The 15,621-nt window shown below is 33.8% G+C and overlaps 2 protein-coding genes and 1 long non-coding RNA gene across 7 annotated transcripts in view; 2 read left to right on the top strand and 1 right to left on the bottom strand.

Moving 5' to 3' along the window:
* LOC135802861 (protein phosphatase Slingshot) overlaps positions 1–15,621 on the bottom strand; it is a 32,731-nt gene that overhangs the window by 16,461 nt on the left and 649 nt on the right. The window contains exon 1 of one of the 5 annotated variants that reach the window (XM_065316487.1): positions 13,841–13,965. The exons of the other annotated variants lie outside the window; for them this stretch is intronic. The gene's annotated coding sequence lies outside the window, so the exon portion shown is untranslated. Of the gene's footprint in view, positions 1–13,840; positions 13,966–15,621 lie in introns of those variants that run through there. 5 annotated transcript variants of the gene reach the window in all.
* Positions 2,348–3,118, top strand: LOC135802871 (uncharacterized). The gene is made up of 2 exons (XR_010550651.1): positions 2,348–2,510; positions 2,566–3,118. It is a non-coding gene; the product is annotated as an uncharacterized lncRNA (long non-coding RNA).
* Positions 10,284–15,535, top strand: Chd64 (calponin 3). The gene is made up of 4 exons (XM_065316488.1): positions 10,284–10,485; positions 13,866–14,002; positions 14,117–14,321; positions 14,796–15,535. The coding sequence occupies exons 1-4, from the start codon at positions 10,432–10,434 to the stop codon at positions 14,964–14,966; spliced, it is 567 nt and encodes a 188-aa protein (XP_065172560.1). The 5' UTR covers positions 10,284–10,431; the 3' UTR covers positions 14,967–15,535.

The raw sequence follows: 15,621 nt of genomic DNA, 5'->3' as shown, positions 1-15,621 counted from the left end.
GACTAGTTGCAGCGGTAATACTTGTGTGGTGCCAATGTTATTACAGGTGCGGCCGCAGAAAACCCGGTCGCACACAAATATGAACAATACCCGGCAGATATTATTTCAATATCGATCATCGCTTTTAATCAACTCTAATCGACAAGCTGTCATTATCAAAGTTTTTTACGTACGCAACACAATGTAGATTAATATTGATGAGGGTGAATCATACTTTGCAAGGCATAGAAATCATTAAAAATAATTAATTACTTCTGTAATTATGAATATTTTTATCAAAAAAAATGTTTGTTTTGGATTCATAACGCGGAAAATTTATAGGGATGTTTGGAATAGTATTATATTACAAATAGAATTTAAAAAGTTTCATCAATATCTTGTCAGCAAACAAAGAGTTATTCATGGTTAAAGATTGAAGAAATAGTTTTTTTTTTCGAGCAAACTTCTCCACAAAAGTTTTTTTTTTATTAATCTCTATAATATAAAAATTAATCGCTAATCTGTTGGTAAGCGCATAACTCAACAACACCCTGACTAATTTGGTCAATTATTTTTTTAATTGTTCGTTAAAGATCAAGGAAAGTTTTTACGGCGAGAAAAAATCGAATAATTGCCGGGAAAACCCTAAAGACAGCTCTTTTCGATAGGATAAAAGTTGGTATTGTGATTCTATCATAGTTATAGTTACATAGTTGAATCCAAGATGGCGCGGTAAAGTGCATTATTAGCAATGCTTTATATAATTAATTTCTTTAAAATAAAATTGCGAATCTTATTAATAGAATTGACACATACGATGTCTAGAAAGAGAAAGTAAAAACGAATTACATTTTTATTAAATACTACCAGGACGAAGTCGCGGGCAAAAGCTATTTAAATACAATATATTTTGATATTATGTAGTTTTTCGTTGGTCACGTTTTGTTTTTTCAATTTAAATTCATTTCATCATTTCATACTTCACTATAGGCAACACAGAATGCTCCCGCTATAGTAACTCCTCACTTTTAATAGCAGATGGCACTGCGCACAACATAAAAACAAAAATAAAACATGAATCAACAAGATTAACTCCTAAACCTAAACTAAAGAAAGAGTGCAAATATTTGTATTTGCCATAACGTCGCATAAATCACCTCCATATCTATAATCCCTCCGATATTATCACAAAATAAACATTTTCCTAATCCCGAATAAAACCCAAGATCATTTCATTGAATAACCGATTACATCCAAACAAGTGACAACACACGACGCGTTGTACATTTTAATGAGATGATTCAGTTCGCGAAGGCGACCCAATTCTCTCCCGTCTCTCGCGTGTCGTCATGTGCACGCCGTGCACTTTCACTCGTCGCGCTCGACGTGCAAAAAATCTCAAGAAGCACGCTGAGCAACCAACGATCACTCTTTAAATGTTTAAACATGAACAACATGAGCTCATTACACATCGCGCGCACATGCGTCAATATTTTAAATTCCGCGCCAATTCATCCGGAAATTCCAATTTTTACGCGCAAGGAAACATTCCACTGTGGAAGAATTTTATTTTATGACTAGTTTATTTGCGGCAACATTCAATTAATATCCGGTTGGCGCTCATTTGCATTTGGAAGCAAAGTTCACTCAGTGGCAATGTTATTGAACTGCATGAGATGAAGAAACGTAGAATGAACTCACGGAGAGTAATGGCATCTTCTAGACATAGAAGACATAGAAGTCGTAGGAGTGTTCAACTGTTAAAAATGCCTCTGCAGCTTGCAAACACATCAGCATAACATTCAATAAATTATTAAACCATAAAAACACAGTAGACAACTTGTTTAATTATTTTTTCAATGCTTCTGTTGAACAGATGGCCCATTAATATGAGTAAAAACTATATAAACATTTAATTTCTTCACGTCTGTACTTTTTAATAAAAATATAATTCATTTTTCCTGGTTGAAGACATAATATATGTCGATTCTATCAATATTATATAAAATTTTATTTAAAAAAATAAGAAATTCTAATAATAATTCTAATAATATAACTATAACGCCATCTATGATTGAATTATTTACTTAAAACTATGATAGAATCTCTATATAAACTTTCATCCCTTATTTAACACCATTTAAGCCATAATTTTCAACATTTTAATTGTTATTCTGCTATTCCAAACGCAGATAAATCCAAAAAATCATAAATCATCAAAATCCGTCCAGCATAAGTTTTACATACACCTAACGACAATGTACGTTGTGTTATGTTGTAAACAATTTGCGTCTCTCATCATACACATCTCTTTGCATGCGTCAATACAGCGGGCGGCCGGATATCACCAATTGCGCCTAATTGAGCCCGGCTACAATTTGATTAATCGAACTAAACTGCGACACGATGGATGCATCCATGCGGGCAGGAAGAGTCACACAACCCACAAGTGCAAGAACAGAAAGACAAATCGAATCGAAGAGCGAGTGCGGCACAGAAGTACTGAAGATACACGTATAGTACTCGTACTCGTAAACCTACCAGATGGTCGTTCGTTCAGTTCAATCTCATTCGTTTCGTTTATAGGTCGCCATGCCAAGCATGGACAACAACTCAAACTTAACGAACTTAAAACAAATTTAAGTATGTATAATGTATAAATATATACATGCAGCACAAAAAATCATCACAAAATCAAGTTGACTTACAAAGTTATAGATGTGTCTATAAAGTGAAACTTAAATCGAGGTATGCTTGGGAATCATTAATGCGACATTCATTAATAATTATTTTATAATTAAAGTATCATTAAAGTGTTGTTAACGTCTTAAATGTGTTATTAATTATTCGACACTTGTTTACGGCTGTAAAAAACGTGTTTTTAGTGTGTTTGCCTTAGCGTCTACAACTGATTTTTATATTATGTAGACGTAAAACAAATTAATTCGAAAATACATATCTAAGTTATAAATTTTATTTCATCTACAGTTCTTTTTTAATTATTTATTTCCAGCCGGAAATACTTTAATCGCTTTAAGATGAGCATCAAGATAATTTATGATTATTATTATCTTCTGGAATATCTTGATTATTCATGTTTTTAATAATGATAATAAAAGATTTTAGTAATATATAGAAATCGGGCAATATTGATTATTTCCAATATCTATGACGTTAATGGCATGACTCAGGATAAAAACTTTGATTTTCAAACTTCCACCTAATACTCACGGACTTCGTTCACACTAGCGGGAGTATAAAATAAAAGTGTAATTCGTGTTTACTCTCTTGTTCTAGACATAGTATGTGTCAATCCAATCAATAAGATTCGCAATTTTATTTTAAAGAAATTAATTATATAAAGAATTGCTAATAATGCACTTAGCGCGCCATCTCGGATTCAACTATTTAACTATAACTATGATTGAATCTCAATACCAGCTTTTATCCAATAGAAAAGGGCTGTCTTTAGGATTTTTCTTGCCATTAAAACCATCCTTGGACTTTAACGAACATTTTAAATAAAAGAATTGATCAAATTGGTCTAGGTGCTGTTGAGTTATGCCCTTACCAACTGATTTTGCGATTCAATTGTTATATTATAGATATAGTCCAGTCATTTGGTAGTTTTGCCTAGAAAATAGTGCGGGATTGTTGAAAATTGGTATTCGTATAGATTTCGATGTGCTCTTTACGAATTTAAACTTTGCCACCTCGTATCTTGTTCGCTCGCGCCATCATCTTGGAAAAATGGTGTCTAAGAACAGTTTTTTAACCATATCTCCTTTCCGACTGATTTTACGATAAACATATCTATACAATAAATTAAACTAGAGAAAATTTCCTATAATTTATGTAAGTACCTTTTTCATGTAAAATTAGTAGTTTTAGCGTACGGGCGCCGCAAAGTCTACTTCAACATTCGTTTTTGTCAAAAACTCATTTCCACACCACCATGAGGTAGAGTACGTGGCGCGTTTGTTTTTTTTATCGTGGTATCCCCAGTAGGCCTAATCCACACGCACTATTCCAAAATTTAATGGATTGTCTTCCGATACGCTCTTCGCGTTAGACCAAGTGTTCTGCGTTAATTGTCTTCAGGATCGATCGAAATATCACAGGAAAGAATTTTTTTCCATATTATCCGCGATGGGATGCAATCACGTTTTTTAGCACCAAATGACTGTACTAATATGAGTATATTTTTTTGTTGCTCAGTTACGCAGAAACCACACAACCAATTTTTAGAAATTTTGGTGTAGAGGTAGTTTTGACAAAGGAAAAACAAGTAGACCACTGTTTACCACGAAAAATAACTTGCGGGGTGTAACATAAGACATGAAAATTGATATGGAAAATTAACCATAGTTATATAATACGAATCATAATGACGCTTAAATCATTGACCAATACCGTACATAATATTCATTTTTTGCAAACAGAATACTATTTACATTTTACACATACGAGTAAGTACAATGAAATACTAAATCTTCATTAAAATCACCCAACCATCAACTTTTGAACACCAAAACAGTACTCAAAATCTTAATATAATTATTTGCTTAATAATCTTAAGACGAATGCGAAATTAAAACTAGAGTCCGACCGAAAGTGAATTTTAGCCGAAACCGAAACCGAAACCGAAATTTCGGCCCTGCAATCAGTTTCGGCCGAAACCGAAACCGAAACCGAAACTAATTTACATAAACATATTTTTCTACTTTTACCTACACATCGGTAGTTTTTCCACGTTTTTTAGATGCATAATCAATTTCGGGAGTAAAGTCCTCGCTTAGTCACTTGATACTTAATGTAGTATTAATATGAGCGAACAAAGATGGCAAGTAACGACCGCCATTAGCCGCGAAGTTAGCCGAGCGTCGCACGACAATTCACGAAAAGTGAGTTTCGGTGCGGCCGAAAGTTTCGGCCATTTTTGGCCGAAACCGAAACTGAAGCCGAAACTCGAGTTCTTGGCCGAAACTGGCCGAAACCGAAACCGAAACCGAAATTTCGGTCGGCCTCTAATTAAAACTAAATTTAATGACAACACGAAACAATAAAATACCAAAAATAATTAGCAGCAAGTCTGAATAATCAACTGCCATGTTAAAGTAAAAAAAGAATCAGAGCACAAATATAATAAGTGCCGCAAATACTAAATAAACAAAATCAGATTTGATGCTACAGATAAACATAAGCTAATAATTAACAGATACAACGTCAGCTTAAATTATAATACCATCATACTGTTAGTTAGTGATTGATTTATATCAATTGGCTTCGAAATTAAAGCCAAAAATTGAAATTAAAAAAACGAATAGATATGATACTACAATAGAGATAATAACTAATAATTATAAATAATTGCCGTAGTTAAATTTGGTTATTCTTCCACATACCGAAAAGCATCCAGCCAAGGCTCGAGTAAAACGTGCCGCGAAACCGGCGATAACTGTAAATTATTTTTATTGTTATGCACGACGGTGAGGTGCTTGTGTTCATCAAACGGTGTAACATTTCAATATTTCAATTTCTATCATTTCATATCCTGTTATAATTCATTATTATTTTATTCTTTTCAATACTCATTAGTAGTCATAACATTTACTTCATAAAATACAAATACAAAAATTAAAAAAAAGGTAAATTTCGGTGATTTATTCATGCACTATAGTGTTACATGCAATAATGGCACGATAACACTATCTTTACTACTTGTTTTGTAAACTTCATATTTCAAAACACTGTTTTAGCAGTGTTTTAGCAATTTCACCTCGACATTGGTTGTAATAATAGATTAATAAGTATTTAGCCTTATCTACTTCCACTTTCTCTAATAAATAATGTTTTTAGTGCAAGAAACTATGTTGTTGTATTAAAATCATATCAAGAAATAAAAATTACATAGATAATTTATAATAATAAGAGTACCTAATTTAGAGTAATTTTAAATTTTTATCTCTTGTCATATCAGTTTTATTCGTATAACTAGTTTTCATTCTATAAACACATTTTTATCACCAATTTTACATTCTTCGCGTATTTTTTTCATGCCAAAATGTAGCCTATGTTCTCCTCCAAGGCCAATTGTCTGTAACAATTTAACACCAAACTAATAAATTAAAATAATTGACACTTATCATTCCGTAACCTTCACTACAATTAACACAATTTGACGGTTTTGCCTGCAACAAACTCTTACTTTATCGCAAGTTATACCAGCATGTAATTAATGTCATTATAACTTGAAAATACGCTGGAATACTTATTAATATCCGACGCTCTGTCCGATATGTAATCAACTTTCATTAAACGCATTGCGAATCTGCGTGCATTCTTAGCATGCTTAAATATGCATTACTTTAACAAATGCAGGCACAAGCACGCAGTGCCACTGATAAAAACGCTAAGAATTGAAATATGAATAAAAAGTAAAAGTCGAAGCAGTATTAAAACAGAATAAATGCATTAATAAATTGATAATTACTAAACTGCCACTGCCACTACATCTGCACTATGCAGTACTAAACTCGTTTAACATTTAAATTCCAGCTAATACGAATCTATTATTCGTATGCTATTTAATTCGTATGTAATGTATTTCTTCTTGTGATGCATTTTTTAATACCTAATTGATGATATATATAGAAATTTGTCTTAGATATGAGTAGTTATGGTCTTGCTAATCTTGTTTTCTTCCATTTAGGGAGCGTATTCGTGTTGGGACGCCGACGATGGCGACGATTCGTCATATATAGCCATCTAGCGTGACGCAAGTCTCGGACGACAAGTTTCATGCTTTGATTGTGTTAGATTAACTCCGATAGTGCGCATACTATTAAAGCAGAATGAAATATATAGCAAATGTAGCGCAAGATATGTGTGTAGATGACAGCTAGCGATTGGTCAAGGCTGGCGCCTGCTTTTTCTTATTATCGCACCAAATTTGGTCTAATTGAATAAAACAAATCAAAATTTACAAATACAAATATAGGTATTACATCTAGAGATGCTCATATCTATAATACAAAAATGAATCGCAAAATCTGTTGGTAAGCGCCTAACTCAACAACGCCTAGACCAATTTGGCCAATTCCTTTTTTAAAATGTTCGTTAAAGTCAAAGGATGGTTTTTACGGCGACAAAAATTCGAATAATTGCCCTAAAGACAGCCCTTTTCTTTAGGATAAAAGTTGACATTGAGATTCAATCATAGTTATAGTTAAATAGTTGAATCCGAGATGGCGCGCTAAGTGCATCATTAGCAATTCTTTATATAATTAATTTCTTCAAAATAAACTTGTGAATCTTATTGATAGAATTGACACATTAACACATTTCACACATTTCACACATTTTTATTAAACACTACCAAGAAGAATTCACGGGCAAAAGCTAGTTAATAAAATAATATTGATATTTTAATCTAAATTCTGAGTAAAACTTAATCGTTTGTTCCACTTTTCCACTTGAGTTTTGATTAGCATTAATTTAAATTTTTAGCATAATGTGTCGCGGTCTGATGTAGAAGATTAGTCATTCTTTTTAGTTGCCAGACACCTAAAAGCAATTTATTAGACATATTGTTAGATCATGATCGTTTCATTCAAATTTATGGAGTTGTAGATATATAATATGTAATAGTGACCAAATAAGTCGCATATCGATTTTCAACTTTGATTTGTAAATTAATAATTTGTGTTCAAGTGAGGACAGATGTCTGTGTATGAACTCGTGTATTAAATTATTTATCGATTGGACTATGAGTCACTAATTCAATGGTTAAACAAAAAAGTATAAACGATAAACAAGCGTCATGCACGGCATGGACTTGTTATCAATGACATCTTTTTTTGTTCGCGTATGTTTCAAAGAGCAAGATTTAATAAAGTCAATTTATATAGGTACTAATTATAACACCTACTGAAAGGTTATTTTTATTGTAGGCTGCCCGTTTACACCAAAACATATTATTTCACAATTGTCATTCGAAAAACTAGAGTCCGACCGAAACTCAATTTTAGCCGAAACCGAAACCGAAATTTCGGCCCTGCAATCAGTTTCGGCCGAAACCGAAACCGAAACCGAAACTAATTTACATAAACATATTTTTCTACTTTTACCTACACATCGCAAGTTTTTCCACGTTTTTTAGATACATAATCAGTTTCGGGAGTAAAGTCCTCGTTTAGTCACTGGATACTTAATATAGTATTAATATGAGCGAACTAAGATGGCAAGTAACGACCGCCATTAGCCGCGAAGTTAGCCGAGCGACGCACGACAATTCACGAAAAGTGAGTTTCGGTGCGGCCGAAACCGAAACTGAAGCCGAAACTCGATTTCTTGGCCGAAACTGGCCGAAACCGAAACCGAAACCGAAATTTCGGTCGGTCTCTACGGAAAAACGCAGCGAGTGAGTTTTAGGGCAGTTCTAAGTCCTGTCGCGTATTCACTACAAAAGAACCACCTTTTCTTTTCAGTATGATAAAAAAAAACTACAAATATTCTGCCAGTTTGCGAGATATGGTCCAATTTATGTGGAATAGCAACCAAAAGTACCAAAAACTATGTAAAAGTATTTAAAACTCATAGTAATACTACTAATCTTATTAACAAAAAAAGAATTGCCAGGAAACCTTACACGGCTAAAAAATTAGGTGGCCAAATCCTTTATATGTGACCTATTTGGAACTCTATTCCGATGTTCGATTGAATTGTCCTATTTTTTGCATACTCCAGCGTCTATAATACTACGCGTAATGGTTTATTAAAGTTATAATAATTGTTTATTGTTATTTTTATTATTATTAGTTTATAATATGCCTATTATTGAATTCTTTCTAGGTAGCCTACTGCTAAGCAATTTGATGTAGCAATACGTAATGCCACTTGTACGTATGTATCTTGCTTAACCGGCGATAAACTGCACTTTGTCTTTTCATGTTTGTTTGTGTAATTGCAACAATATAACAAAAACAGTCAAAATAAAAGAAACAAAAGAAGACATTAGTTGTATTGCATTATAAACATTGTCATTCGTTTCTATGGTTTTAAAATTAGCTTTAGCTCATTACATTTGGAACTACTACCTATAGTCGTATAGTTTGCTATTGTTGCTACCATGTATATAATATGATTCATTTAGCCATACTGGCTGAATAGCAACAATTTATAAATCGAGTTATGAATTTATCAATAAGAAAAAAAGTATTGGAAAACTTATAAACTTCTATACATAAAACTTAGTTGTGTTAGTTACAGCATGTATAACTCAAAAATGGCTTGACAGATTTTGATGACCTATGATTTGTTGGATTCGTCTCAGAACCGAATAGCAGAATAACTATTAAAATATCAAAAATTAAATATATAAATGGTGTAAAATAAGGAAAAATTAGCATAGATTCAACCATAGTTATAGCTAAATAATTGAATGTGTATTTAGCAATTCTCATTTCTTTAAAATAATAAAATAAAATAAATTTGCGAATCTTATTAATTAAACACATACTAGGTCTTCAACAAGAATTGAAAAATTACTTATTATTATCGAAAACTGCCGGAAAGTCGCGAGTAATAGATACCTACTTAATCAAAGATTTTATTTTCTTTGCAGAATACATAATCCATTGTTAATATAATACCTATATATTTATTTAAGTTTATCAATCTCATAAAAACTTAAATAAATATATCATTCAAAGAATTTAAGCAAATCTGCATAATTCACATTATTGAATCATAAATTATCAGTAATATGAGATACACCTAAACAAACGAAGATTGTTTGCTCTGAATAATAACACTGAACCAACCCGGCACTTTTAATTGAGAATAAACTCAGTATTAGCATCTACCTACAAACAGCACTACATTACCTCTAGAACAAAACAATTACGCAAAATATCCGATTATTAAATAACAAATTAATAAAAATATTAGTTCAAAGTAAAGTCTGCTCAATCAAAGTTTAATCACATATTCTAGACTGTCGGTACTTTCCTAACCAAATGATTAATCATTTTTTCGATGATTTCATTACAAATACACTCAACTCCATTGTACGAACACTTTCTTATCTATAGTTATATTTATTTGTTTATTTTTCTAATAATGTACCTATTATTGAACTTGAACAGACCTCAAAATGCATACTAACTGAGTAAACAATAATATCTAAAACCTAAACTGGTAACGTATATTATTTGAGAATGTAGATGTTGATCCCACCTTCTACACCGACCGAACCTTCGAAACCGCGCGGTTTCGGTGCCGGAGCCGGTTCGCGTCGCGCGCACCGGACTCTTTTTAGTCGCTTGTCGGGTTACAACCGGAGTCGGTCGCATCGCGAGTTCGCGCGCAGCACAGTGCACGAGTGCCCTCCACACGCATTCCTTAATTTAATTTATACACACATTCTCACACCAACACACAACTAACGCAATGGCTACCAACCGTGCGACCAAGAGCGGATTTGCAGCTGAAGCTCAAAGAAAAGTAAGTGCACAAACCAATCAATACTTAAATCAATAATTAAAAGTGTAAAACTTCAAAATACAAGTGTACAAATCATATTCAAGTTGAGTTGAATGATAATATGATCGAAAAACGTGTTTGGCAGATTCCACCACACTCGAAATAAAAACTGAGAAGGTTTCTCATGTTAAACTTGTTGCATTTTTTCTTTTATTAGTCGGGCGGTTTGTAGGTCGATAGTGCCGTGGGCTGTGGCTAAATCTGATTCGTAATAAACCGGAAATGATAATTACGATTTGCACATAATTATTCACCATGAACTTCCGGCGATGTCGTGCGCGCATGTTAAAGAAGTTCCCACGAAAAACGCGCACAATGCGAAGAGAGATTTGCATTCGGACATGCCGCGACGCCCTATTGTTGGTATAAATATTACAATTACTTAAATTACTGCAGTTTAATCGGCGTCAAGGTCGGAAATAATGGATGATACTCTTGAATGTAGATCTAGATCACGATTTTCATAACATATCAAAACGAATAACAAAACAATAATAAAATAAATAAGATTTTCGGCCTTCTTGTAGCTGGTTGAACAGGTTTTAGTCGGTTTTATTTACCATATGGAGACGCAGGACGAATATAGGTCAGGGAAGGGCGCGTGCAGTGAAAATCGATGCGCGCTGGGAAAACGGGATCAAGTTCACCCGGATTACTCGCGCCTGCTTCCCATTCGCGAATGACGTCAGCAGTTTTGTTCGCCTGGATTGCAAAATGTGCGCACACTGCATACTCTGTAAACACATCAAAAGTGTCAATATAGACATAGACATAGTTGGCAATGTAAATTTTTATACTTTTAAGCAGAGTAAGCATAAATATTGCACGAGCAATGATAACAAAAAAAAAACGCCAACGGTAAAATCGCGTAACTTGAATATTAACTTGATATTTTTCTTATAATATTGAAAGTTTATATTCAGACTGGTTAAGATAACAATGAATAAATAATAAATAAAGATTACAAGCGCAAATTTCCGTTTATTAACTTTGCTCCCGATTTTAATAAACAATTAAATTTATTGGTAATATTATATGCAAAATACGCGAATAAAATTCTCCATTTTAAATAAAAAAATAAAAGAAATGTTAATTATGCACTTTAGCGCCATCTTTGTTCAAATTATATAACTATACCTATGATTTAATCTCAAAATCAACTTTCATCTCTTTTTTTACACCCTTATACGTATATTTTTGCGATAAAAAGTGCCTTATTTACTTTTCCATCAACAAATATATCTCTATACAAAAATTTATCAAAATTTGTTCAGTGATTTTCCCGTGAAAGCGTCACAAACAAACAAACTCACAACCGCATTTATAATATTACTTAGCGGCGCGGTTCCTTTGAAGTCATTCGTTAACTCTAATGAATCAATTACTGATTTCCCAATCTCGGCATTTGCCCTTTGGATACACACATTCGAATGATTTCATTCGACACAAATTAACGATTTGTTGCTGTTATTAACGACACACTCACCAACCGACAAACAGACGTTTTCGGCTAACCGCCTTGTTGATGATTAAATATTGACCATTCCGTATGATAAATAAATATTAAAGTTAATCACATCATGCCTAAAAATAACTCAGTTTCCATTTCAACCACTGCTCAACTAAACATCTAATTTAAACACTTGATTAATTCGTCATTCAAGTGTTGAACAATTCGTTGAATGCTATAATAAAAAATCCTACCAGAGCCATTTTTCATTCTAACGGAAATAACGAACATGTTAGCCATACGCCAGCGAATGATTAGCATGCTTAATTAATCAAGCAGCGAACGCGATAACCGATAATCGCGTTAATTGTGCGCCGCGAATTATTCGCACCCACGAAAATTCTTGCTGAGCCATGAAAAAAAAACTATTGTTCAGATAGTGCTACACAAGCGTAGAATTATTCGAATTGTTGAGTTTATAGAGCGTTAAAAATTAACAAAAAGAAAACAACCGAAAATATCTTTTTAATTCCCGAAACATTTCTCGTTAATGATTGAAGAAATCTGAAATATTTGCGATAAATAAATTCCGATGAGTTGAAAACTCGTTTGTCGTCGGGCGATTCTCTTATATTTTTTTTATTTGGGAATGAGTCAGAATGACGTAATTCTTCTGCTCGTGTGCGTTTCACATTACTATTACTTCATTACCACAAACTATATACCGAGTGTAACAATACATCTAATTAACTTTAAAAATTACTCATTAATTTATAAAACGTATTAAATGTTATTATATTTCTAATCTAGATTAGTTTACTTTTAATTTTAAAATATTTATTACATTTATGAATTTATTGCGGTTGGATTTCGATTTTTTTGCGCCACATGCGGTGATGGTAAAGTTAAAGTTGGTTAGACACCTTTTATGGTTATCGCGACACCGCACGCACGCGCACCAAGCCTTAAAAGTGCTTCAAGAGCACATAGCTTTGCTTTATGGCTTAAGCTGTACAAGCGTAAGCAATCAGCACGCAGCGCATGCTATAACATTCACAAAATGCGCCTGCAATCGTCGTAATAATCATAATGCATTGCACTGCATTGCACTGCGATAGGCGATTGAAAAAACGCTATTGACGTTATCGAAGCAGCAGCCGGTTAGTTTCAACTGGTTAACAGTTGACATTAAAACATGGAAACATTATTATGGATATGTGTTAGCTGATAACAGCTAGAAAACAATTGTTGAATCATTAAGTTGAATATAATCTTACCAATGCATTACGGAGTAATTTTAATCAGCATTTTTAAGCTTATAATTATGAAGACGTCAAAATTTTTAGGTTAGAATGCACCGGTTAGATTTCAGCTCGTTTGCGCATGCGCCTAAAATGTTTTTTCTTGCTGTCAAATTAACTGTCAACGTCTTATTTTTGTTTTAAAGGTATTGTGAGATTTTTTTGTAAATTTTGTTAGTCAATGACTAACAATTAGTTTTTTTGTTAACATTAATTACACTTTTTGTGTTGTCTGAATTCTCCGTGATTAATCTTGCGAAACATGCGCACAGCACGCGTTCGCCTACGTGATTGTTGTACGTACAAGGAATTTTCATGCTAATTTCGCGCTCGCTTTGCCTCTATAAATGCAAATTAAATGTACTTTTAGCTCGGCTGGTGCGAACCAAGCGGGTGCGTGCACTTCATACCATCAAAACGAACCTAAATATCGCGTGAAACTATCATTTTGATGTAAATATCACTAAATAACAACAATAAATAACATCAGCCATAACATGTCACACGTATATTTTACGTATTATTAAAATATAACCATTCATGCTTAAATTTAATAGATTTTTACCTAATGTTGGTCTCGATCGTTTTAGGTAAATGCCAAATATAGCGAAGAGTTGGCGCAAGAATCTCTCGAATGGATTCGGTCGATCACCGAAGATGACATCAACACCGCCGGCGACATGGACAACTTCTACGAGGTGCTCAAGGACGGCACACTACTATGCAAGTGAGTCACATGCCGTATTTGTTTCATGCAAATAACATGTGCATATAAATGCATATAATTATTATCTTATGTTTACTTAAAAATACGTTGGTATTGTGTGTGTGTGTGTTGCAGATTGGCCAACGTGATCAAACCCGGCAGTGTGAAAAAAGTGAACCAATCACAGATGGCGTTCAAGTGCATGGAGAACATTAACGCATTCTTGGAAGCGGCGCGTGCATTCGGTGTGCCAGCGCAGGAAACCTTCCAGACTGTTGATTTGTGGGAACGTCAGAATTTGAATTCGGTTGTGATTTGTTTACAATCACTGGGACGGAAGGTAATTTCAAACAAAAATAAAAAATAAGAACTGTTTAAATATAAAAATAAACTCACCGATTATGTGAGTTGTATAAGGCACTCAGTTTGAATAGAAGACACTTTATGCGATGTTACACCATGGGGGTATTTTCCCCGACTGAAAATCGCGAATGCGTGCGTGTTTGCTTTATGCTCGCCGCGAAATATTCGCGCTGGGCAAAACACACGCTGCCCACTGGCGAAAAGTCGATTTTCTTTCCTCCGTGCCCCCTTTTTCGCCCATTGTTTGCGAACGACATACATTCGCCACCCACTCAACCCACAAACCCCATTCGATCATTACAATCTGATGTAAATTTAATTATAGGGAGAGCTATAAATCATACTTAATACAATAACTACTAACTACATACACCGCACATTGATCCACACCCTAAATTACTAAACTAAAAGGATTAATTCATTAATTTACTGACTCTTGTCTTGATTCCAGGCGCATAATTACGGCCTACATGGTATGGGCCCCAAGGAAGCCGAGAAGAACGAGCGACACTTCTCCGAGGACAAGCTCAAAGCCGGCCAGACCATCATCGGCCTGCAGATGGGCAGCAACAAGGGAGCCAATCAATCCGGCATCAATTTCGGCAACACGCGCCACATGTAAACCATCTCATATCCCCAACACCACCCCGCACACGTAGATAGCCATCCTCCAACTTCAACGAATTCCAATCGATCGTAGATGATCGCCTTCCATAAAGTACCTACATTTCTGTTATGTTGACGTTTACGAATTCTTGAATTTATTTATTTAGGCACGAGAATATAAATTAAGTTTTTTTAAGTAAGTCTTATTTAAATCGCATGATTTGTAAGAAAGTGACGAGTAACTTATTGTAATACATGCCGTATTGTAATCATTGTCGTTGAACGAGAGTTAAAGTTTTTTTTTTACTTTATTCATTAAGGGCTGTAAAGTGCTGAGCGAGTTGTGATGTCAAGCACACAATTGGAACCAAACTTTGACATTCAACTTTCAAAATATTTGGAACAAATAGAAGTAGCCTTATTAGAGTGATGAGAATGCGAAAATTTACTGAAAAGAGTCAATCGAAACTGAAAAAGAGTCTGTATTCACATATTTTTCTGAAATACTGTATGCAAGATGTAACATGTAATGTACTTATGTGCATATTAAATGTCTCTGATCTAAAATAAACATTCAGTAGGTTATTATTATTTTTACTTTGATTTTTTTACCTTTTTGACATGACTACACTTTAAAATGATTAAAATTAATACAGATTAATATTATTCCA

This window comes from Atheta coriaria, unplaced genomic scaffold (assembly GCF_025399875.1).
Source record: "Atheta coriaria isolate IRGN ID8LTWV9N9 unplaced genomic scaffold, Caltech_Dcor_3.1 hic_scaffold_64_pilon, whole genome shotgun sequence".
NCBI classification, from domain to species: domain Eukaryota; kingdom Metazoa; phylum Arthropoda; class Insecta; order Coleoptera; family Staphylinidae; genus Dalotia; species Dalotia coriaria.
This window is presented reverse-complemented; position numbering and strand designations above follow the sequence as displayed.